Source organism: Schistocerca piceifrons, chromosome 4 (genome assembly GCF_021461385.2).
Source record: "Schistocerca piceifrons isolate TAMUIC-IGC-003096 chromosome 4, iqSchPice1.1, whole genome shotgun sequence".
Classification (NCBI taxonomy): Eukaryota; Metazoa; Arthropoda; class Insecta; order Orthoptera; family Acrididae; genus Schistocerca; species Schistocerca piceifrons.
In genome coordinates this window covers 345698453-345722678 of record NC_060141.1, presented here as the reverse complement: position 1 = coordinate 345722678, position 24226 = coordinate 345698453, and the positions used below count along the sequence as shown (strand labels likewise).

At 37.4% G+C, this 24226-nt stretch overlaps 1 protein-coding gene across 1 annotated transcript in view; it reads right to left on the bottom strand.

The window, feature by feature from the left end:
* Positions 1 to 24226, bottom strand: part of LOC124794768 (kalirin) — a 2150963-nt gene that overhangs the window by 727734 nt on the left and 1399003 nt on the right. The window contains exons 23-31 of the mRNA XM_047258392.1: positions 23116 to 23307; positions 21668 to 21947; positions 14499 to 14737; positions 14242 to 14387; positions 12949 to 13116; positions 10124 to 10367; positions 2317 to 2541; positions 1641 to 1901; positions 399 to 500 (exon numbers count right to left, since the gene is read on the bottom strand). Coding sequence (XP_047114348.1) covers positions 399 to 500; positions 1641 to 1901; positions 2317 to 2541; positions 10124 to 10367; positions 12949 to 13116; positions 14242 to 14387; positions 14499 to 14737; positions 21668 to 21947; positions 23116 to 23307 — 1857 coding nt within the window. The remainder of the gene's footprint in view (positions 1 to 398; positions 501 to 1640; positions 1902 to 2316; positions 2542 to 10123; positions 10368 to 12948; positions 13117 to 14241; positions 14388 to 14498; positions 14738 to 21667; positions 21948 to 23115; positions 23308 to 24226) is intronic.

Genomic DNA, 24226 nt, shown 5'->3' with positions numbered 1-24226 from the left:
TTATTATTATTATCATTATTATTATTATCATCAGTATTACTATTATTGATACCATCATATATCATTTCAGAACATACATGTACACAATGATTTCACAGCATTACAGAACACACACATTATAAATTTGTAAGTATGTAATCTGATGAAGACTTTTGAAGAAGTTAAAACTGGTGATCTGTTTGATCCAAAACAACAAAGATACAATTAATGAATTTAATTTTCTAGAGAGAGAGAGAGGGGGGGGGGGCTGAGAAAATGATGGTGTGAGGGTTGCTGTGGTTCAAAAAGTGAAGGACTTCCAGCACCTTCACAATGCTGTCTGATTCAATTTCATATTATTTAATTATCTCATTACACCTATCTAACTCTTGTTTACATTTCATTTAGTTATTTCTTACCTTTAGTACTATCCTGTAATCTGATATTGGTGCCCTTCCAGTCCACACAGCAAATTTACACTCATCACCTTCAATGTGTTCTGTTACTCCAAGTTCAGATGTCTACAATTACCAAAATACAGAGTCATTAGTATCTTTCACAATAATATATTTAACTTTGAAATTTCACTTTTTATTAAGCATAAACAAAACTGACCCATCACTTCAGTAGTAACAGTTAGAAAACACACAAGACAGTTTAATACTTCATGTATTCCTCAAAGTATAAAGAGCCAGAGAGAGGCTACTAAAGATACATGCATTCCACACTTTATATAACTAATATGTAGTGTATAAAAAAAGCATGGCCATCATGTTTGGGAGACCATTCATTGGAATTATGATGGTCAATGTAAAAATGTAATCCACAATGAGAGAAATTATTTAATGCTGAGAGTGCATAAAATTTTGAGAAGACTACAGGATAGCACAGTAAATAAGCAATTAGATACTTCTTTATAAGGTACAATACGTGAATCAGTAAAGTTATCAACAAAAATAAAATTAAGATGAAGTACTAAAATACAAAATTCAGTATCTAAGTGCTACCTAAATGTAGTTTGAAAATTTGTTGGGAATTGAGCATATTTGCAAGGAAAGAGAAAGGAAAATGATAAACTCATAGCACCTTCTTAGCATCAAAATAAAAAAAGAAAATCAGTAAATTTAGCTGCGGATATTTATACTGTTAAGAAAATTGGTAAACTGAACATGAGCAGAACAAAGAAATAGACTTCATGGTTCTTGCTTCAGAACTAATTACTCCCTTGTCAAAGGCTGAAAGTAGTTGTACGTATTTGTGTGCCATTATAGGGCTTTATAAATACTCTGTAGTCATAAAAAATGAGTATGCTTCTATCTATCCCTCTTGGTTTATGAAGAGTGTTATAGTTATGTTACAGGCTATAAAAACACTGATTAATTAATGCTATTCTCTTGATAGTTTGTAGCCTAATTTGAACAGCCAATAGTTATACATTCTTCCTTAAATGATTCATACGAAAGATAACTCCATAATCTACGATGACAAAAAAATTGACTTACTGCTACTTTTAAAGCTGTTACATTTGTACTGTCTGTGTGTGTGTGTGTGTGTGTGTGTGTGTGTGTGTGTGTGTGTGTGTGTGTGAAGGTAACAACAGCAACACCTTCTGATTTATTGCAGACTTTTTCTAAAGGATTAATTTTCTAAGGATAGCTTACCATCAGTTTGTTTTTGTAAATATATTTTGCTTTTCCACTGGAATCTTTTACTTCTTTACTGAAGAGTAAATATAACTCAAAGAGAAAAATATGTCTTTCTCGGCCTTTCCGAATTATTTGTTTAGGATCCCAGACATGGAAAGTATCTTGCAATACAACTTCCCCAAGTTTGTCTGAACTCATATCACAGCCTTCTAAGAGGGAAAGGTGCATTGCATCATTTGCCTTTTTGGGAACATTTAACATAACATCTAGGCCATCCTGGAAAAAAAAGTTATGAAGTGAGCATGCTTTTATTATACACATGGATATCAAAATAATATACAGTAAAATTTAGTATTTCATTAAACACAATCTGAGGCTGGTATTCAGTTCATATTACATCATGATATGAATTAAATTTCATTTATACTACAACACTAATTATGATTTTCTTATTGCATTAATTCCGCAGTTTTAAAGTACCATCTACATACAAAGAATACATAATTAAGACATTGCAAAACAATCCACATTGGACTAATTACATAGTTTATCTTTTCCATAAATCCCAAAAGTTTGCAATTAGCACTTCTTAATGTGTATTGTTAATCATCAGCATTACAGTCTATGAAGACTAGTATACGCAAATAGATTACTACACTACAAACAATAAAGAATCACATTTTCACTTCACCTTAATTTCACCTTGATCCTCCTCACAACAAGATTGTAGGTCCTTTAACAGGAGTTGGTATTTAGTAATTCTCTGTACAGGTTTTATGAGGTATGCTGCTATAGGATGCTCAACTTTGTGCTTTTTCTGCATTTCTTCAAAGAAACTGCCACCATGCTGTACTAGAAGTGAGTTTGACTCAGGCTTATTCTTACAATATTTAACATACATGTCAAACTTCTGGGCCTGAAAAAGGACCGAAATATTATTTATCTAGCTAACATATACTATCTTATATACAAAGTACACAGTAACTGTGTCAGACAAAGTGGTGCACAATTTTTGTATGTATTTTGGCACATTCACAAACACTTCACTGCCCTGTTGAGTCCAAATGCTTTTCATGGTGTCTTCATTTCTAAGAAGAATTTCTGTTTACACTAACTAAAACATAAATCTCACTAGGGCTAGTCTGTAAAACCATACCAGCTACTGTTACAAAATAGCAGTCTTTTAAAATTAACATTAATTCCATTCACAGTTGCAAATTTCAGCCATAGAAGAAAAGTAATCCAGAAACTTATGTCTTTCAAATTCCATGTTCACATTGCATTATATACGCCCAGTACGCCCAGCCTTACAGATAATATTCATGTACTGAGTGCCTAACAAGGAGTGAATATGTGTGTGTGTGTGTGTGTGTGTGTGTGTGTGTGTGTGTGTGTGTGTGTTTTCAAAGTCTGTTAGGAATGAGGAAGGCCACTGCCTAAAAGATTAAGGATGTTTTCACTCTGTGTACCAACAGACCAAGCAACACCTTAAATACAAGGTGGGTGATTAGCTTTGTTCCTTCCATTAATCCACTCAGGACTTTCCAATTTGTTGTTAACAAGAACAAACACACACAGAAAAGTCATCACACCAGAATTTTGCCATTACATTTCTTCACATCTGAACAGATCATTCACAGTGGTGAATTTGAAGGGATTCTTGTGCACAAGATGGTGTAGTGTGTCATACAATGCAAACCAACCATAAAGTGGTTATCTGTTGATGCATCCCCTGCACTTTAAGATCTTCTTACACCATGACACTGAAGTATTTCATCTGGCAATACCTTCTATGTATAATACAGCAAATTGAATTGATCTCCAGGTTACACTGCCCCCCAGGAACATCTCTTGTGGCCTCAGCCTAGGGAGCTAGAATTCACATTCAAACAAGGGACGTGCGGAGTCACTTTCAAGCTGTTTCTTCTCAATGTCTGCCACTGTTCTTCACTGATGCATGTAGATTTTTGATTGCAGTTAATCACAAATGTCTTGAGTCAGTGTACCTTGCCTTATTCAGAGGAAAGTCTGTTTGTCAGGAGTACAAATCATCCAAACCACTGTCGTATAATCTGCTGCAGAAAATTCCCAAGGAATAATTCTCTTAGATTACTTGGAAAATGACCGAACCACAACTGGAACCTATTATGTTGCATTGTCGGAAATTTGAAACTTGCACTGGATGAAGAAATACCAAGACTGGTATGCAAAAAAGTACTCCTTCACCAGGACAATGCATCATCCCACAAACAAGAGATATCAACAGCATAAGTGCATAAATTTGGCTTTGAATTTGTTCCTCATACATCCCTTCTCCTCTTCACCAGTATGAAAAAAACACACACACACACACACACACACACACACACACACACACACACACACACACACACACACACACTCACTCAAGGGTGATTTGACACAACCAGTAGGAGATAACAAAACACCAACAAAACTGCATCATTTGAGATCATATGTAATGTTATTTCAGTGATTACATTATCACATTAAACATACAAAGATCTTGGTAGTGTGAGTCAAGTTAGCAGTATGATGTTGAACACCCTCTGGCCAGGATGTGTGCTCTAATTCAGTTTGGAAAGGTGCCATGAAGCAACCGAATCCTCTTATGAGGCAAACTGTCCCATGACTGTTGTAACTGGTCTTTGTTATCATGGATACTAGCACTGAGATGGAGTTGATGTTACTGACCGCAGGAGTACATCAACATCATGAGCTCATACAGGCATTTCTCCTGTGTGCACAAGCATTGTCCTGTTGAAAAATGGCACAGCAACACTGTCACATAAGAGATGACACATGAGGGTGCAGAATGCCTGTGGTGTATCTGTATGCCACCAGATTTCTCTTAACCACAACCAGCCACAATCTAGTCATACCCCATGGGTCTTCACATCACAAGCCACGAGTGACACTGCTGTGCCTTTCTAAAAGAAAGAAGAATGGAATCTCTCTCCAAGTTACTGCCATAATCACAACAATGATCATCATGATAGTGCAGAAATGCAATTCACTGCCAAACATGTGGCACTTTTCTTCAGCATCTCAAGCAACCATGACATGGCACCACTCCAAATGCAGCCATTTGTGTTGTGTTAATGACAACCTAAGCATGGGACACATCTTCCCTAATCCGGCTGCTGCTAATCTCCAACTAATGTTGCTGGATGACATAGAACATTTCAGGGAGACCATTTTTTGTTCTGAGAAGCCAGGCGCAGATGTGAATGGCTTATGATGTATGTGGTGTACATTATGGCCATCCTGCCTTGGTCGACTGGAACCTAGACGGTGAATAAGGTTGACCCCACATTTCCATGCAGTTCAGCATGGGGTCACTGTCGTACCTAAATGCCCCAAAAACCTGGATATTACACAATATGTCCAGCCAACTAAATCGAGTCTCACAATGAGGCAACTTTCACACTATGTCAGGTGCTAATAACGCTGTCTGACACAAGTACAGGGAGTGGCACTTAAATCAGGACAAATGAAACATCTTTTAAAAACAAATTTATTAAATGAAAATAGAAATGAAAATGAAAATCCTTTTAAATATAAGTAGTGGTATCTTTCAAGAGTAACATTATTTGATGTAACTCCCTTCAGCCACAATGACCACTTCCAATCTTGTCCTGAAGCGATTGCATGCACTCTTTAAAACAGCACTGTCCGTAATCACAAATGCTGCTCCGATAGAGGCGCATAGAGATGCAACATTATGGGGTGTCTCATCTTGTTGGTAACTCTTTCGACTAGGCTCCAAACATAGTAGTCAAGAGGGTTCAAATTCCGGCTATTCTCGGCCAGAACTACTTTAATCAAAAGATGTCAGCGTTATCTGAAAGCCATCCTGTTGAAAGATATATTGTCTCCCACAGTTTCATGAAATTGGTCAAAACTTGCAGATAGACTTCTTTTATTACAGTTTTTCTCTTTTCAAAGAAATGTGGTGGCAGGACATCACCTTCACTGAGCGCAACACCTAGGACGTAAACACCAGACTTCTCCAAAGGACAATACTTGGACACAACATTGTAAACAGTTGATCTTGGGTACCCAAAGAATTGAACTATTTCAGTGGGTGAACAGTAAGTTTGAAGACTTTTGATAACTGCAGCTCTTTGGTTGTGCTCTGCACTTCTACATCTACATCTATACCCATACTTCACAAGCCACATGATGGTGTGTGGTGGAGGGTACCTTGAGTACCTCTATGAGTTCTCCCTTCTATTCCAGTCTCATATCGTTCGTGGAAAAAAGGATTGTTGGTATGCCTCTGTGTGGGCTCTAATCTCTTTGATTTTATCCTCATGGTCTCTTCGCGAGATGTATGTAGGAGGGAGCAATATACTGCTTGACTCGTCAGTGAAGGTATGTTCTCGAAACTTCAACAAAAGCCCGTACCGAGCTACTGAGCGTCTCTTCTGCAGAGTCTTCCACTGGAGTTTATCTATGATCTCCATAATGCTTTCACGATTACTAAATGATCCTGTAACAATGCGCACTGCTCTCTGTTGGATCTTCTCTATCTCTTCTATCAACCCTATCTGGTATGGATCCCACACTGCTGAGCAGTATTCAAGCAGTGGGTGAACAAGCTGTCTGTAACATCTTGGCCATTTTGAGGTTCTGACTGTTTACTAGGTGCCTATAGCTTTCAAAAATGCCAGTTGTGACGTCCGGTGGAACTACGATATGCCAGGAAATTCAAATTGAAATTTTTCCATATTTAAGCTGTATGTAACATCTTCATGATCACTCAATATCTGACATTGTTCGTGTCCCTGATACACTCTATTAGACCTGGTAATGACAATAAAGGACTTAAAACACAAAAAACATTAATTTACTGGTGGCTGTTCAACCCATCACAGACAGTTGCAACTCTAATACTTGACATATCCTCTGAATGGTGAGAACATGCATGAAGTTACACAGAGACTCAGACATTCTGGGTTCTTCACTCCCTTTGCCAAACTGTGTGTGTGTTTTTGTGTATGTGTGAGAGTGAGTGAGTGTGAGAGAGAGAGAAAGACAGAGAGAGAGAGAGAGAGAGAGAGAGAGAGAGAGAGAGAGAGAGACTTAAGTTCTTGTGTTTCCTTTTTACAAGTACACTTTCCTGTCCTCCTTTAAAACATTTGTGTTTCAGTCTTCTCTATGTCTCTTTCCCTGAAATCACATGTTCATACCTAAGATTTGAAGAAAGAGATCAAGAAGAAGATTGAGAGACAGACAGCTGAAAGGAGTACACTAGGGAGGGAGGGAGGGAGGGGGGAGGGGGAGAAAAGACACACACAAAATTTTCCTCATTTAGGTTTTTCACAGTTTCCATAATCCATTCCAGGTGATTCATGGGATGGTTTCTTAAACAGTTCAAGGTGACACCTTACCCATCTTTCTTCGGCTGAACCAGTCTTTCATCTCTCATGAGCTAGCCATTAATTATGAGTTCAACTCAAATGTACTTACAATATTCCATACTTACAATATTCCATAAGCCAACCAAGTGTCAGTGGCCTAGCAGTTATTCCACCTTTCTGCTTCAAAAACAGCAGTATACTTTCTATCATTACACTTTTACATAGTTTTATTTTCCTCTTGCAAATAACAAGTGAACATGTCTGTGCATATATTGTTTAACTACTAGTCTCCTGATGTGTTGAGAATTTACATGAAGTAGAAAAAATATCTTTAATTACACAACTATCAGCTTTGTTATCCATGGAAAAAGGAAATTTCTCATTTCTCATACCCAGAGGAAATTAAGAGTTTTAACTCTTAATTGGGTAAGAAAAGTTCTGGCAGAATGTAAATCACTTAGGAGTATAGGAGACTGACACAGGAAGCAGAGGCATTGAGTTGCTGACAGGCACACACAAAAGAGGAAACTTGCTAGCTTTAGTAAAAAATCTTTTAATGGGCCACAGTACAAATAAACATCCTCACACACACACACACACACACACACACACACACACACACACACACACACACACAAGTGTTTGCATTGTACTGGCTAGACACTCAGTCACACTGTCTGCCTTGCTGGCACAGTTACATAAGTTACATTGTGTATCTAACCAGCACAATGTAGAGGCACAGGTGTGTGTGTGTGTGTGTGTGTGTGTGTGTGTGTGTGTGTGTGTGTGTACAGGGTGCAGAAAAACAATCTGAACAAAAGTGTAGGGCAAAGACAGCATCAGCGAAGGGGTTTGATTACAGGAGCAGTTACATATTTGTGGTACTTCATACCTTAACATCAACTCCAGGTGTGTGACAGTCTTCAAATCTGAAACTTGTTTATGTTTGCCAGATACAAACAAACTGCATTCCACTCAGTGTCTCTGGGGGGGACCAATGTGCAGTGGAGAATGTTGGTTTAAGTACCCTTTTGTCAAATTCAACAGGTACAGTGATCTCACCAGAGTTGTTACCAATGAGTGAGTGAGGGTTGTGAAGCAGCAATAGGAAATATGGGTTCATATGGAATGGGGCAAGTGACAAGCACTGGGCCTATGGTGCTGCTCATGGCAATGCAAGGGTGGCTCATACAGTTTACCAGAAATGTTATCCACAACACCGACTGCCTCAGAAAAACACTTTTGTGTCAGTTGACAGAAGTATGTGAGAGACTAGATATCTGAGGGCAAATAAGCATGATACAGGCAGCAGATGCACTGTTTGTACCGTTGCGTTTGATGAAGTCGAACAATGGAAACTCCAGATAGGAATATCAACAATGTAGGAAAAGATAGATTGCTCCTTACATGCATTCTGGCCCAAGCTGCCGGAGTTGCCGGTCTTGTGAACATGACGTGTGCTTGCTTTTGTGTATGAACGGTATTTCTCTTTTGCTGACTAAAGCTGTGGCTGAAAGCTTTATGTAAGGGTCTTGTAATTGTGCCTGTCTGCAACTTAACATGTCTTCTTTATGGTAAGTAGCAATCTATCTTTTCCTACATTGTCAAGTTTGACAAAGATGCATTACGTTGCATACAGTACGAGCCAACAGCAAGTTCCAGACAAGTCACTCATGCATGTTGTGTGGACTGGCATCATGTCTGGAATGTCATTATGAGACTTGTCTACATTATTTCCACTGACAGAAGGTACAAGCTATGAGTCCAGACAACTCCCCTAGTGTTCGGGAATTTGTTGACAGGTTCCTATGATGAGAAGCACAACAGCCACATTCCCCTGAACATTTGCTGTTTACAGATGAGGCTTGCTTTGCTCATGAAGGTATTTTACATTCATACAACAGCCTTGTCTGTACACTACAAAATCCTAATGCAACATATGTCAATGGTCATCAAAAGCTATTCACTGCAAGCATGTGAATGAGAACTGTGAATGATTCATTCAGTGCCCCAAATGTAACCTCCAAGGTTGAATGCTCACACATAAGTTGTATTTTTGCAAGTACTGCCTGCACTCCTGGATGATGTACCACTTGGAGTTAGGCAGAACCTTCAGTTCCAACGTGATGGAGCAGCTCAACATTTTGTGTACACTGTCCAAGATTACTTGGAAAGGACATTAGCTGACAGATTGATCAGACACAGTGGCCAATGCAGTGGTCTGCATGCTTTCCAGACTTGACACAGCTGAATTTTTTACCTCTGGGGTAATATGAAAAAACATGTGTATGCAATGTTAGTTGTGGACGAACAGGATTTGGTGGCTTGCCATATGGCAGCAGCAGAATTAATTCAGACTACTCCCAGTGCATTTCAGAGAACATACCAATCCCTGCAGCATCACTACGTTCTATGGCAGTTTGAAAATAGCAGTCAGTTTGAACATACTCATGGTAATTAAGTGGTGGCGAGCCTGTGTTCTATAGCATACTCATTTTCATTTACTCTTACTTTTTTCGGACACATTATAACCTGAAACATACACATATGACTGTTTTCAATCTAAAGAAGTAATGTAATGTACATCAGCTAAGTATAATACAGGGGTAGGTGATACTTTAACTTTTTCTTGTTCTCACAGTGACAATTTGTTAGTCAAAACATTCATTTATGTACACATTTTTTATTTTGAGTAAAGACGTCCATATGTCAGATTTAAATTGTGTGTGTGTGTGTGTTGCTGAAAATATCCAACTGTGACCTCTAGTTTCTATAATGAAATTCCTTCATTTGATGCTGTCTTTCTACCTCACACTTTTGGTTAAACTGTCTTTCTGCATCCTGTATATCTGTGTCTACATGAACATGCATGTGATTGTGGGTGTGCACAAGTGCACCTGTTGATGATGCAAAATATCTTACACTTTCTGTGAGTGGTCTCCTTCATTCAGATTAAAAACATTAAATCAAATTTTCTACAAACTTCTCAACCTCAGTTTCTGATATAACAAGAATTGCAATGCAGTTTAAGTTCCGCGTTCCTTTCACACATTCAGAATGGATGATTTTAACAACCAAAATATTCTAGAACATTGTAATATTATTTTATCTTACCCAAGTAACAAAACAGTGCCCAACATCTTCAGGCATGGTCTCATACTTTTCGAGTTCTTTCAGAAAAACACTGTTATGAAAGTCATATATTTCTTCCATATTCCCAAATATTATGTCATCTTTTCCTTGAATGGGTCCTGGTACAGAAGGATTTGATTTCATTTCATCTAAAAAAGACTTGATGCAAGTCTCGAGGTCTTTGACATATGTTCGTTCAGTCTGAAGAAGTTCTGCCATTATAAACCTAAAAACAAAAAACAAATACAGAATAAAGCAAAGAAAATGTTAACAGTAGCTGTTAGTTCTTCTAAAATGGTATTCATTTGCTATAAACTAGATATCAAGCTCTAATCTGACATGATATGATTGTCTAAAACATGTCTCACAGTCACTGAACTTCAGTACAAAAGAAAAGCACATAATTTGTTTCATGAAGTTTTGTTCCTAAGCGAAATTAATGTTCTCTGAAAACAAATGACTCAACCATTTTATGTTTAAAATAGTGGAAAACCTGAGACAAGAAAGATAAAACAATAATCAATCTGTTATACATATTCTTGTAACTTATAACTGATCTGCCAAGTTACTAACTATAACTACTGAAAACAGTGCTGTTGCATATCTGAATGAGACATGCCTAATCATCACTCTCCCAAGGGCACTTGGACATATGACAATGATTTGAAGAAAAGGAAGCACATATTATAAAGCCCCATTGCATTAAATGAAGAGCAATACAAACAAATTTGTGGATTTTCACATATGTAAAATGTAATAGTATTTAAAAGTACATACTGATGTTCAAATATTGATGAAATAATTAATAATGTACTGGAACAGACACTTATCCTCAACAGTGAAATAGTTTGCTACATATAGGATATTACAATAAGTGTCTATGTTACCTCAGGATCTGATGCTTCAAATATGAGTGTCACATAATTTCAGAATTGCATATAGTAGATATCTTTTTGCATCTGATAAATGAACTGACTAAAAAAGGCAAGGGGGGGGGGGGGAGGGGCATTCCCTAACAACAGAACACATTAACTGTTTATCAAATGGCAGTAGATATAAACACAGAAAAAATTTACAGGATTAAACTTTTTCACAATTTGGCACTAATCCTTGTGTACTTGGTAAAATTAAGGTGATGGAGTACACAGAGATCATGTTGAATTAAACAGAGAATTTACCCATCACTCATGGTTAATGGAGAAATAGAAATACAAGACTAGATGGAAGTTAACAAAAGAGTAGCAATACCAAACACATTATGCCAGTTACCATCCTTTAGATGTACATACTGCCACCCTCATCACTATAGTTACCCTACACACCTTGCATACAAACCTGAACTTCCTGCAATAATCATAAGATCCAACCTAAAGACCACTATTAAAAAAAAAAAAAAAAAAAAGGACAAGGATGAGGTGGGATTATTTCTCATGTTATATAATACTGTCCTAGTACAAAAGGTGTAAAATGAGCCCTCTGTCCCATCTATGATTTTCTTGCATCACGCACCAAAAGAAAATTTAATGTACCTAATATTTTTCTCAAACCACCTAAAGCAATCTTTCCATATTCCCATACACTCTGAAATACCTTTAAGAAATTGTATGCCTTTCACTTTCTCTTCTATATGATGCATGAATGTGCAGCAGCAGCAGCAGTAAAACTTGTCATCTGACACATTTTACTATAATCAAGTCAGTCTCATCACTGATGAGACCCATTTCTTCAAAGGGAGAGCCACCAGTGGAATAAAAATGTGTGTCAAGCAACAGCTGATGTACACACATTGTTCGCTTCCTATGTCTGTATGAAATCAATTACATTTTCACTTAGAATGAATGAGCAAAGGCAAACAGCTTGCTTTCCATTCACTGATAATTTCAGTCTCAATTTTAGTGATAGTTAATCAACTTCATGTCCCACATAGGCAAATTCACCAAGAATCCCCTGATTAAAAAATGCAGGGCAAGTGCCACATGAACAAAAAAACCACAAATAATACTACACTTCCCTTAATCCAGGATCTCAAGTGATTTTTCAGTTGAATACTCATTCCTTATCTCTTCAAAGCTTGTTTCTCTACTTTTAATGAAGGAATGAAATACTTTGAAAGTTAGTGATCCCTCTAGGGATATATTTCTGCTAGGTATCATCAAATGTTCATCACTTCTGTCAGGTGCAACCACCCTATCTTCATTATTCACACTACAATATGTTTCATGATAATCAAGTGAAGTGCATAAGCTTTTTAACATTGTGACCATCCCAAAAGATTGTATTCAATTTATTTTACATAAACACTTGAAAAGGAAGTGATATATTGAGTCACACTATCCACAACTGTTGGTGATCAATGGAAAAGGATTTCAAAGTCTGTTTCTTAAAATTGGTAATGACAAGAAAGTAAGCCTACTGACATGTGATGTGATGAAATTATGCTAAGAGGTTTACAGGTATATTTCAACTACAAAGAGTGGTTGGCAGAATGGAAGAAAAAGAAGAAAACCAAAAGTACAAATTAAGAAGTTCAGTCTCACTTGACTATAAGCCAAGAGAAAACACAATGAAACTTACATAAAGCACCAAATTTGGATACGTTAGTTACAAATGTTGACAAATATAATCTATGGCATTTCAGTTACTTTACTTCCACAAACTGTTACTGTTTCGCTCTTGGTAAAATTAAAAGCAAAAAATAAATAACTTAATTCAAAGCTTAAGAAAACAGTTGATTTTCCTTCAGTTTGAAATATGTTATACATATTTTTTTGAACACAAATGACAAAATCACTAACAGAAAAACTTACTCTTTTCTTCTAGCTGACTTTCTTTTTTCCTCATTAAGTTCTTTCAGTTCTTTATTTGCAGCTTCTTTCAGCTTAGTTTCCAGCAGTGGATCAGAGTTCCTATCAATTGATAGGTCCTGCCTGTTTTCTCCTTCTTCCTGGATTCCTAATGAGCTTTCCAACTGAGCCCTACAACATAGGATATGAATAAGTTAAAAACATCAGCAACATGATTATGTAAGTATAACATTTAACATCTATATTGCCAAGTTTATAATAACAAGTTAGTTTCTGTCTTTTGGGAGATACCATACTCATAAATATCTAATTATAATCCCCAAATACTTAGAAGAAGTGTAAATGTCCTAATTCCAGAAGTACTCTGACACAAAGCTGTGCAGTTTGGATTCACTATCAGTTTCATGTTGAGAGCAATAACAACACAAAATGACTGGGATATCATTCACATGTTTACTTAAATGTGTGATCAATGTATTCCACCACAATGGGCAAGAAAATTAACAAGTCTTTGATAAGTGTTGAAAAAGATTTTTGCATCAAGAAGGAGATTGTTAAAAATTTACATCACTGGGAAAGTACACTGGAATAAGGGTCTGGCATTCACAGTATTACAATTACAAAAAAACACATCTAAAATGTGCAGCTTTGACTGAAAGTAAAACTATCATCCTTTTCAATGTTATTCTACAATTTAAAGGCTAACTAATAAAAGATAATATAGCTTTTAACTATTGCACCTGAAAGAAATACAGGATTTCAGTTATCAACAAGACAAATTTATGGAATTTAAAGCAAAATTTGTTTTATTTATTTATAATTTTGCTATGTCACTTGCTAATCATGGTAGAGCAAAAATATAACAATATAACTCAAAATCTAAGTCAAATTCTACTTCAGATATGTACACTTATATGTCCTTACGAGTAGCAAATGAAAAAAAAAAAAGAAAATAAGGATATTATTGTAACCAAGTTTTGAGCTAAATAAATTTAATATACCTTGTTGGCCACAGAAATATTGTTTTCCCTTTGGAACAAATGTTTCCATTGCAGTGATATTTTTCTTAAGCTTGCAATAATGTAAAATAACAGACAACACACTAAATATCAAAGACATGCTCAGTAATCATGTTCATTTAAAAAAATCATTGAGTAATTTATGGAACTGTTCTTATTTTTAATAGTTGTATACTGCTGGTGGTTATGTGTCTGGATACACTTAAAAGATCTGTTAATTGCACTGTTATTATTTTGACTAAAATGATAAAAGTGTGATAAATTAATGAAAACTTACCGGTATTTGTCCATGCGAGAGCTGAAATCTTTGTACCTATTGTCAACAGCAGCAACCCACTGTTTTATCGAACTCGCATGTGCATGGCCTTTCTCCACAAGACTGTCTGCTAATTGAATCAAGAGCTTCACACGTTCCCTTGTTTCCTACGGGACAAAAAGCACACTTATGATTATATCTATACACATTCTGAAACACATCACTTTCAGAAACTACTGCTTCATGCCTAGAATAAAATATATCATGCATTAGAATACCTTAGCAGTTCCTTTGAATTCATTATGCTCTGACAACAGAGTTTCTGTCTCTTCCTTATTCTGTCCAACATTCGTGTGTGTTGACAAATAAAATTCTCCTGTCTCATGAATCCACTCAATTGCTTGTTTTGCAGATCTTTCAAACAAAACATACTGTTGGCACTGATCAAGCCGTTTCTTACGTTGAGTCCAGTGCTCCAAAACTTTGTTCTCTTGGCTTAATAGTTTTTCCAAGATATCTTAGAAACAGAAAGAGAAAATATGTTTTTTAAACACAGAAATACAAGGCACAGTTTGTGCGTAAATGTTTAAATAACAGAATGAATGCATAACGAAAAGAACACATCAAAAATTAAGTGATGGCTCAGCATCCTGACATACAAACCAACACCAATGAGACAGATTTCTTCTAGTCCTACATTTCCAGGTTTGTCAAGTACCAGAGATTTCTTCTGTTTCTAGATGAAGGTATCATGTGATTTCACCGCAATCAGTTTAATCTGAGGTCTTGAAAATCCAACAAAACTCTTGGTGCAGTTACAAGAAATTTTAACTTGGTTCCCACAGTAAGCTTTTCCCAACCCATGCTCTACTTAAAACTTTTTGATGGAAAAACTAAGTGGCTATTTAATTTGTAAATACACTACTGGCCATTAAAATTGCTACACCATGAAAGATGGCGTGCTACAGACACGAAATTTAACCGACAGGAGGAAGATGCTGTGATATGCAAATGATTAGTTTTTCAGAGCATTCACACAAGGTTCGCGCCAGTGGCGACACCTAGAACGTGCTGACATGAAGAAAGTTTTCAACCGATTTCTCATACACAAACAGCAGTTGACCGGCGTTGACTGGTGAAACGTTGTTGCGATGCCTCGTGTAAGGAGGAGATATGCGTACCATCACGTTTCCGACTTTCATAAAGGTCGGATTGTAGCCTATCGCGATTGCATTTTATCGTATCGCGACATTGCTGCTCGCGGTGGTCGAGATCCAATGACTGTTAGCAGAATATGGAATTGGTGGTTTCAGGAGGGTAATACGGAACGCCGTGCTGGATCCCAACGGCCTCGTATCACTAGCAGTCGAGATGACATGCACCTTATCCACATGGCTGTAATGGATCGTGCAGCCACGTCTCGATCCCTGAGTTAACAGATGGGAATGTGTGCAAGAAAACAACCATCTGCACGAACAGTTCGACGACGTTTGCAGCAGTATGGACTATCAGCTCGGAGACCATGTCTGCGGTTACCCTTGACGCTGCCTCACAGACAGGAGCACCTGGGATGGTGTACTCAACGACGAACCTGGGCGCACGAATGGCAAAATGTCATTTTTTCAGATGAATCCAGGTTCTGTTTACAGTATCATGATGGTCGCATCCATGTTTGGCGACATCGCGGTGAACGCACATTGGAAGCGTGTATTCGTTATCGCCATACTGGCATTTCAACCAGCGTGATGGTATGGGATGCCATTGGTTACACGTCTCGGTCACCTCCTGTTCGCATTGACAGCACTTTGAACATTGGATGTTACATTTCAGATGTGTTACGACCTGTGGCTCTACCCTCCATTCGATCCCTGCGAAACCCTATATTTCAGCAGGATAATGCACAACTGCATGTTGCAGGTCCTGTACGCGCCTTTCTGGATAAAGAAAATGTTCGACTGCTGCTCTGGCCAGCACATTCTCCAGGTCTCTCACCAATTGAAAATGTCTGCTCATTGGTGGCTGAGCAACTGGCTCGTCACAATACGCCAGTCTCTACTCTTGATGAACTGTGGTATCGCATTGAAGCTGCATGGGTAGCTGTACCTGTACACGCCATCCAAGCTCTGTTTGACTCAATGCCCAGGCGTATCAAGGCCGTTATTACGGCGAGAGGTGGTTGTTCTGGGTACTGATTTCTCAGGATCTATGCACCCAAATTGCGTGAAAATGCAATCACATTTCAGTTCTAGTATAATATATTTGTCCAATGAATACTCGTTTATCAACTGCAATTCTTCTTGGTGTAGCAATTTTAATGGCCAGTAGTGTACTTCAATATCAGAGATCATCAACTACACATAAGTTGTTTCTATACTCGTAAGTAGGTAAGACCATGTTCCTTGTTTGAAAGTATGTATTTTGTCCACTAATGGCTTGCTGTGCCTATCAATTAAATTGTGTGTGCAGTCAAGCACATGAAAAAAAATTTAAGTCTGGGTATAGATGGTATTTCCAGAGAAAAGCTAACTTTGATGGGGCAGGAAAGCAAGTGTTCCTTGAATTTAATATGTAATACGATGTGCAAAAATGGTGGCTTTCATTACGACTGGACTATTTTCATTATAATTCTTCTTCACAAACAAGGGACAGCTCCAATAATTTGACTGTAGCATTAATATCATTTTCCAGCAAAGTCCTCCCGCACATAATGAATCAACACCAAAAGAAACACTTGCATTCTCCTATTTCTGCAGAGCAAGTAGCTATTGTGACAGATAAAGGTCCTGAAGAACAAGATAACTGAAAATAGATTAAAAAATGCCTTTGATTACATCACGTGGGACAAGTTGTGGCATGTCCTCATTGAGTTTGGGGCTACAAAAACTAGTACCATTTCTAAAAGGCCTTTATAAGCACCATATTCCAACCCTAAAAGTGAGTGGTGAATACTTAGAGTTAAGTGATACATGAAGCACGTTATGTTGCAATACACAGATATGCATCAGAAACATAGGTAACGAAGAAATGGCAGGTAAACAAGATACAAGGTTGTGAGTTGAAATTTAAGATAAGCAAGAGAGGACTAAATAGAGAGGATAGAGTAAGGAATGAGATAGTAAGACAAATAAGGTTGATTCAAATGGTTGCACTCAAACTGAAGGTGCTGATAGAGGAGTTAAAATGCAATAACTTTACAATAGGAACTTATGGTTTTGGAAGTAATCCTGAGCAAGTGAGTGTTCTTGAATGTCAGGAACAACAAGGACAAGTAATGCCCATGGGTCTTAAATTCTGTCAAAGGTAAGGAGGGGGAGGAGGAGATTTGTGTTTAATAACCCATCAATTATGAGATCATTAGAAATGGAGCACAAGCTTGGATTAGCGAAGGATGGGAAAGGAAATCATCTGCGCCCTTTCAAAGGAACCATATGGCATTTGCCTGGAGTGATTCAGGGAAACTATGGAAAACCTAAATCAAGATGGCCGGAAGCAGGTTTGAGCCATCGCTCTCCCAAATGCGAGTTCAGTGTATTAATCACTGTGCCACCTCACTCAGTTCCATAAAAGGTAAAGTACTGTTTCTCTGCACGTACAAATTAAGAAAATTATTATGTGGTTCTCTGCAAATGGACTCTCACTAAATTTTGAGAGAACACAGTGTATACAGTTCTGTACAATAAATGGCATAACACCACTGACAAATATAGACTTTGAAGTCTGTCGTTAAGGCAGAATATTTAAAATTTCTAGGTGTGTGCATTGATGAGAAATTGAATTGGGATAAACACATTGATGATCTGCTGAAACATTTACGTTCAGCTTCTTATGCTATTAGGGTTATTGCAGATTTTGGTGATAACATATCAATAAATCAGCCTACTATGCCATTCATTCACTGCTCTCATATGGTGTCATATTTTGGGGAAATTCATCATTAAAAGAAAAAGTATTCATTGCACAAAAGTATATAATCAGAATAATGGCTGGAGATCACTGTAGATCATCTTGTAGATGTTTATTTAAGGAACTCAGGATATTGACAGTACCTTCTCAATACATACGTTCACTTACGAAATTTGTTATTAATAACTCACTCTAATCAAAAACGATAGCAAAATGCATAGCTACAACACTAGAAGAAAGGATGATCTTCACTATTCTGGATTAAATCTGACTGTGACACAGAAAGGGATGAATTATACTGCCAAACAAACTTTGGTCATTTATGAAATAGCATTAAAAGTCTGACAGATAGCCAACCAGCATTTTAAACAAATTAAAAGAATTTCCAAATGTCAGCCCCTCCTACTGAGCAAACAATTTTTTAGGTATGAAGTTGTTGTTGTTGTTGCTGCGGTCTTAAGTCCTGAAACTGGTTTGATGCAGCTCTCCATGCTTCTCTGATATATGAAGTAGTAATTGTAAAAAAATTGTATCATGTAAAGAAATCTTACGTAAAATTGACATGTTCCATGTCAATACGAAATGTTGTTTTCACAATCTATGGAACAAGAAATAATGTAATGTACAACTGCTCATCATTCAAGCTTCATATCCATGGTAAGTTCCTAATGAAGAAACCCTTTTGCCAGAATACTTGCAGTATTTGCAAGTTTGTGTGAGGCCATACGTATTTGGCAGACTGCTCTAGGATTTTCTCCGAATATGTTATGCCTGTACTGAGTATGATGGGCACTACTTTTTACACCTTTTTTGATGTACAATGCTGTTGAGGAAAGAGTACATTATCTCTGCCGAACTTAAGCTATGTGTGTACTGGTTTCCCCCATTGTTCCTGGCATTCCAAAGCTTTCACTGGCTCAGGATTACATCCTAGACCACAAGCCCCTATTTCAGAGCAGATGTATTTTAACTCCTCTACCAGCTCTTTCAGTTTGTGTGCCACCTTTTGAATAACCTTGTAGTGAATGAGAAAGAACTCTATGCAAGAGACCACAGAGAAGATAAGATTACAATGATACTGCCATGTTAAAAGAATGGAAGCTGGTAGGATACCAAGATAGGCTCATGAAATGACAATAGCTCACAAGAGAGTTACAGGAAAATAGATTGAGAGATATTACATATTGTCCCTTATTAAGTTCTCTCTACAGTCTTTTCAGAAGTCCATGGGACAAAATCTTAGTTACCCGCTTAAAAGTGCACACTAGATGATGAGAGATCATCAATGTGCATCAGATGACATCCAGGTAGCTAGCCAGGAGTTACTTGTCCTAGAAAACCACAGGCACCTGCTATTAAAGGACTAGTATCTTAATGCTGGAGTACCATTAAATTAAGGGCTCAATTTTCTTTACCAATCATGGAACAGTAAATGTAAATGTATTCTCATATGGGGCATGAGACTTCCCATTTTCATTTGGCTATCAGTTATGTGTCAGAAATAAAACAAAGTTTATTTCCCTCTAAAGAGGTTTCTACTACTGAAATGATGCTTCTCGATCAAAGTCTATATAATATGGAATGTAGTGTTTAAAAAAGTAGTTAAACTAACTTTGCAGCCATTACTAATGCTCTTATGGTAACAGATAAAGACACACAACTACGAGAAGAAAATTGAAATAGCAATATAAAACAAAGTTATTGCTCATACTTGGGACCATCACTATAAAACAAGACCACTGTTTATACATCACAGATAAATCATGAGCAAACTATATGCAGAACTTGAAACCGTTCTAAAAAATTACTTTCCTCAAGTTTTCTTTATGGAGCAAATTAGCATTTGAGGGTGCTCATTTCACACTGAAAATTTACCATATACCTGGGTATATGAAGGAACTTGAAATTTGCTATGTCTTTCAGAACTTTTATCTGTGATCTAATTTACATTTCACACTGCTTAAAGACAATTTTAACAAATTTATTCAAGTACCAATACTTTTAATTTACAGCAACAGGAGGCAGTAGTGAACATCAATGGCATAACAGAAAAGGTGTACAAATTTGCTTCCACTGTTTTTCCCCCAACATTTGAGGCTTTAACGAAACAAATTGGTTACACATGTATCATTCAAATTATTTTCCATTGCTGGCCATTACTTTCCCCCATCTTCCTGACAGTGCACGAATCCCGCGTCAAAAAAATTGTTCATCTTTTCAAGTGATCCACAAATCGATCCAATTAGTGACTTCTTCATGAGATCGGAAGCGTTGGTCAGCCAGGCCATGCACCATTGATCTAAACAGGTGATAGTCAGAGGGAGCAATGTCTGGAGAATACGGCGGGTGGGGTAGTACATCCCATTTTAATGTTTCCAAGTACATTTTGACCTCTTTTGCAATGAGGGGTCGAGCATTATCGTGCTGCAAAATCACTTTATCGTGCCTCTTGCTGTATTGCAGCCGTTCATCTTTTAATGCTCTGCTCAAACGCATTAACTGCATTCGATAATGAGCACCTGTGATTGTTTCACTTGGTTCTGACACCTCATAGTACACGACGCTGAGCTGGTCCCACCAAATGCAGAGCACGATCTTGGAGCCATGAATATTCGGTTTGGCCGTCGATGTGGATGCATGGCTGGGATATCCCCATGAGTTTTTGGCTTTAGGTTTATCTTAATGAACCCATTTTTCTTCCCTGGTCACAGTGTAATGCAGAAATCCCTTCCATTTTTGCCTCTGAAGCAACTGTTCACAAACACACAAATGCCGTTCAACGTCTCTTGGTTTCAGCTCTCACACAGGACCCAAGCTCCTCCTTTTTGAATCATGCCCATAGCCTTGAGACGTTTTGAAATGGCTTGCTCTGTCACTCCCACTAATCATGCCACTTCTTGAGTTCGACACAAGTCTTCACTCAGCAATGTCTCCAATTCTGCATCTTTGAAAACATTCTCTCTTCCATCACTATGCCAGTCTACAATGTTAAAATCACCTTTCTTGAAGTGTTGAAACCATTCACAATACATTCTTACCATACATACTTGAGAGCATTCAATGAGACTCAGCCACTGTTTTCTTCATACTGAAACAAAACAGTAACACCTCCCGCAAATGACGAGAATTTGGCTCTTAAACTGACATTTTCAATCAATAACAACTTTATGATGCACACAGAAACTGACTAATGTTTGAATGAGGTTATGTTGACTGAGGTCTGAGCTAACTGCCTGACATCTGGGATCCATTTCTTTCGACTGCTACTTAAGGTTGTCACCACCGATCGGCAAATGGTGGAAGCAAAGTTGTACACCTGGTACATACTATAATTAGGCAAAATGACAGAATAAGCAACCATAATCATCCATTATTTGAATGAATTTCTCTGGAAATTTCAACATTTAAAGCAACTTTACAGGAAGAATAAAATGGAAACTTAAATAATGATCTCCCAGAGTGACTTTCAATATCACTGTATATTTTGCTTTGGGACATCATTATGTAGATATCATGTTGTGAAAGGAAACATGCAGAAACTTACTTTTAACCCTGTTTTCTGAGTTGCGACTACTAGTTTCACCCTGGTAATTGTAATACTGCAGGCTTCGGCTAGTGTACTTCAGAAAAGTTTCAGCCGTTCTGCGAGCAAGTGTACATGCCTTGAGGAATGCTTCCTTCTGCTCTTGATGCTTGTTGATCAGCTGCGACACCATAGTCGCTTTGTCTGTTTTATCTGATGTACTGCTTGTGCCACTACTGCTGCCACACCAGTCCTCATCACGCTTGTACTCTCTTTCTAAACTGTCCAGCACTGAACACACCTGCAATAACATTTCTCATAAAAATAATGTCACTCCTTATGCAAAAATATGATTACTCACTTACAAACAGAAAAATAGGTTGAAGCGAGTGAGTGCACTATTCCCGCTACTTTCCATCACCATATGGATGAGATAATAGCAGGAGTGACAGTACAAACAGCAGATTAAAAAATCAAAGCAACAGTATTTGCAGGTGATTTAAATGGTGTGGGAAATTGAGAAGGAAAGGTAAAAGAAAGGCTAAGTGTATAGAGGGAATGCAATTAAGTGTGAAGTGATGGTGACAATAAGGAATAACGTGAGAGTAGCAATGGATATAATTCTTAGAGTACTAAAGACAGTGAAAATTTCAAGTACATGGGAAGTGTAATAGAAGACAATGGGAGGAATGATTAGGAGATTAGTGAAGGAAAGCACATCAATCCTCACAGAGTGTAAAGAGCTGATCTGGAATAAGAATGTACCACGAAAAAGCAAGTAAATGTTATAGCAATCATATTATGGACCAACACTCAAGTGTGCACTATTAATGTGAATAGTGAAGAGAAGGCAGGAATGCATGATACAAGCTTGCAAGATCAAATTACTTGAATGGACAGAGTAAGGATTGAGTCAGTGGAAGAAACAGAGAAAGAGAGGCCCATGCAAGAGACTACAGAAAGACAAGGTTAAGATGGTATGGGAACTGGCAGGATACCAAGACAGGCTCATAAAATTACAATAAGAGGCAATAGACTTAGAGAAAGATAGAGAGACAGATGGATTCCTGGTGTGAAGGAACATGTGAAGAAGAGAGGAGAAGACTGGAGAGAGAAATATGGTGGGAGGATAGGAAGAAATGGAGAGGCTTGTGATCCAAGTAGACCCATCCAGGGCCTGGAGACTGTAAAAGAAGATGATAATTAACTTTTTAAAGTCTTGTATGATGTGTTACACCAAATATTATATTCATAGTTGACAAAAGATTTCACTGTTAGACTACTCCATGAAACAAATTAATCATCAGTTATTTAGAACCTTAGGAGCATTAATACAATGTGTTTCCTATGTACACCAGGTTGTCATAATAATCTAGCAATTAAAAACAGAGAAATCAATAATATCTCACTGTTGGGATAAAAAATGTAGCCTTTGTGTGAAAAATTCAAAATACTGAAAATGTACTAACTTGCTCTGCAGTCTTATAGAAGTTTATGCTGGCTGTAACCAATTTGTGCCTTTCTTCTGCACAGGTAACGAGCTGCTGCCACCTCTTGGTTACCTCTTCAGCAATTTCTCTTATACTTTGAGGATCATAATGGTTTGCACTTATCAGGGCTTCTGCTCTATGTTTCACTTGTACTGCAGAAGTGTGAGTTTTCTGGAACAGAAATTTCAGTCAAAGTGGTGACATCAACCTAACACTTCCACTCTGGAACAAAAAAGACATCAGTTAAAAAACATAGAAAACAAAAATACTTAATGTACTGTACTATACTACAAATATGAAAACAGAGTCATACTGCTTTTTTAATTTTGCATTAATTTTTGTAATGAACTCAAATGACATACAGTACAAAAATTTCTGCCAGGATGTAAATAACTTGGAGTGAAGAGGCCCACTCACCAAATAGCAGAAAGCATTGAGTCATCAACATGCGTGCACACACACAAAAGACAATTAAAACTAAGCTAGCTTTCAGAGGAAATCCTTTGACAAGCTAGAGTAGGGTGTGTGGGGAGAGGGGCTGCTACAAATTTCTTCCAAAAGCTAGCGAAGTTTTTGTTCTCCTTTGTGTGTGCCTCTCAGTGACTCAACACTTCTGCTGTTCCATTCTTAAATGAGTATACTTAAATTATTTTAAAAAAAGATAGGAAATAAAATAATTGCATACAACAGAAAGGAAATAATTATCCCTTGTTGGATGTTGGAGCAATAGGTATTATTGACAAACAACATCCTGGCAATGGAGGAGTCAAGATAAGCTGACAAAGTTTTTTTGTCACAATTGGTTTCATATTCAAAACATGAGAATGGCTTGTAGAACATGGTAAGTTGAGTTATTGTCACTGACCTTCGAATGCTTCTCTGTGTGTTGCCACCTGTAATAATCTACCAAATACAAAGATACAAATTTGGTGCTACATGACATGTGACAAAATATCTGTAGTGAGGACAAGCAAGGTGTGAGTAAAGTATGATAGAACAGTAACACAAGGCTTTCTATTATCACTGATGTATATACTGAGAAAGGTATGACACAACTACTAAGAGTGATGGCACAGTTGAGTACAGTATA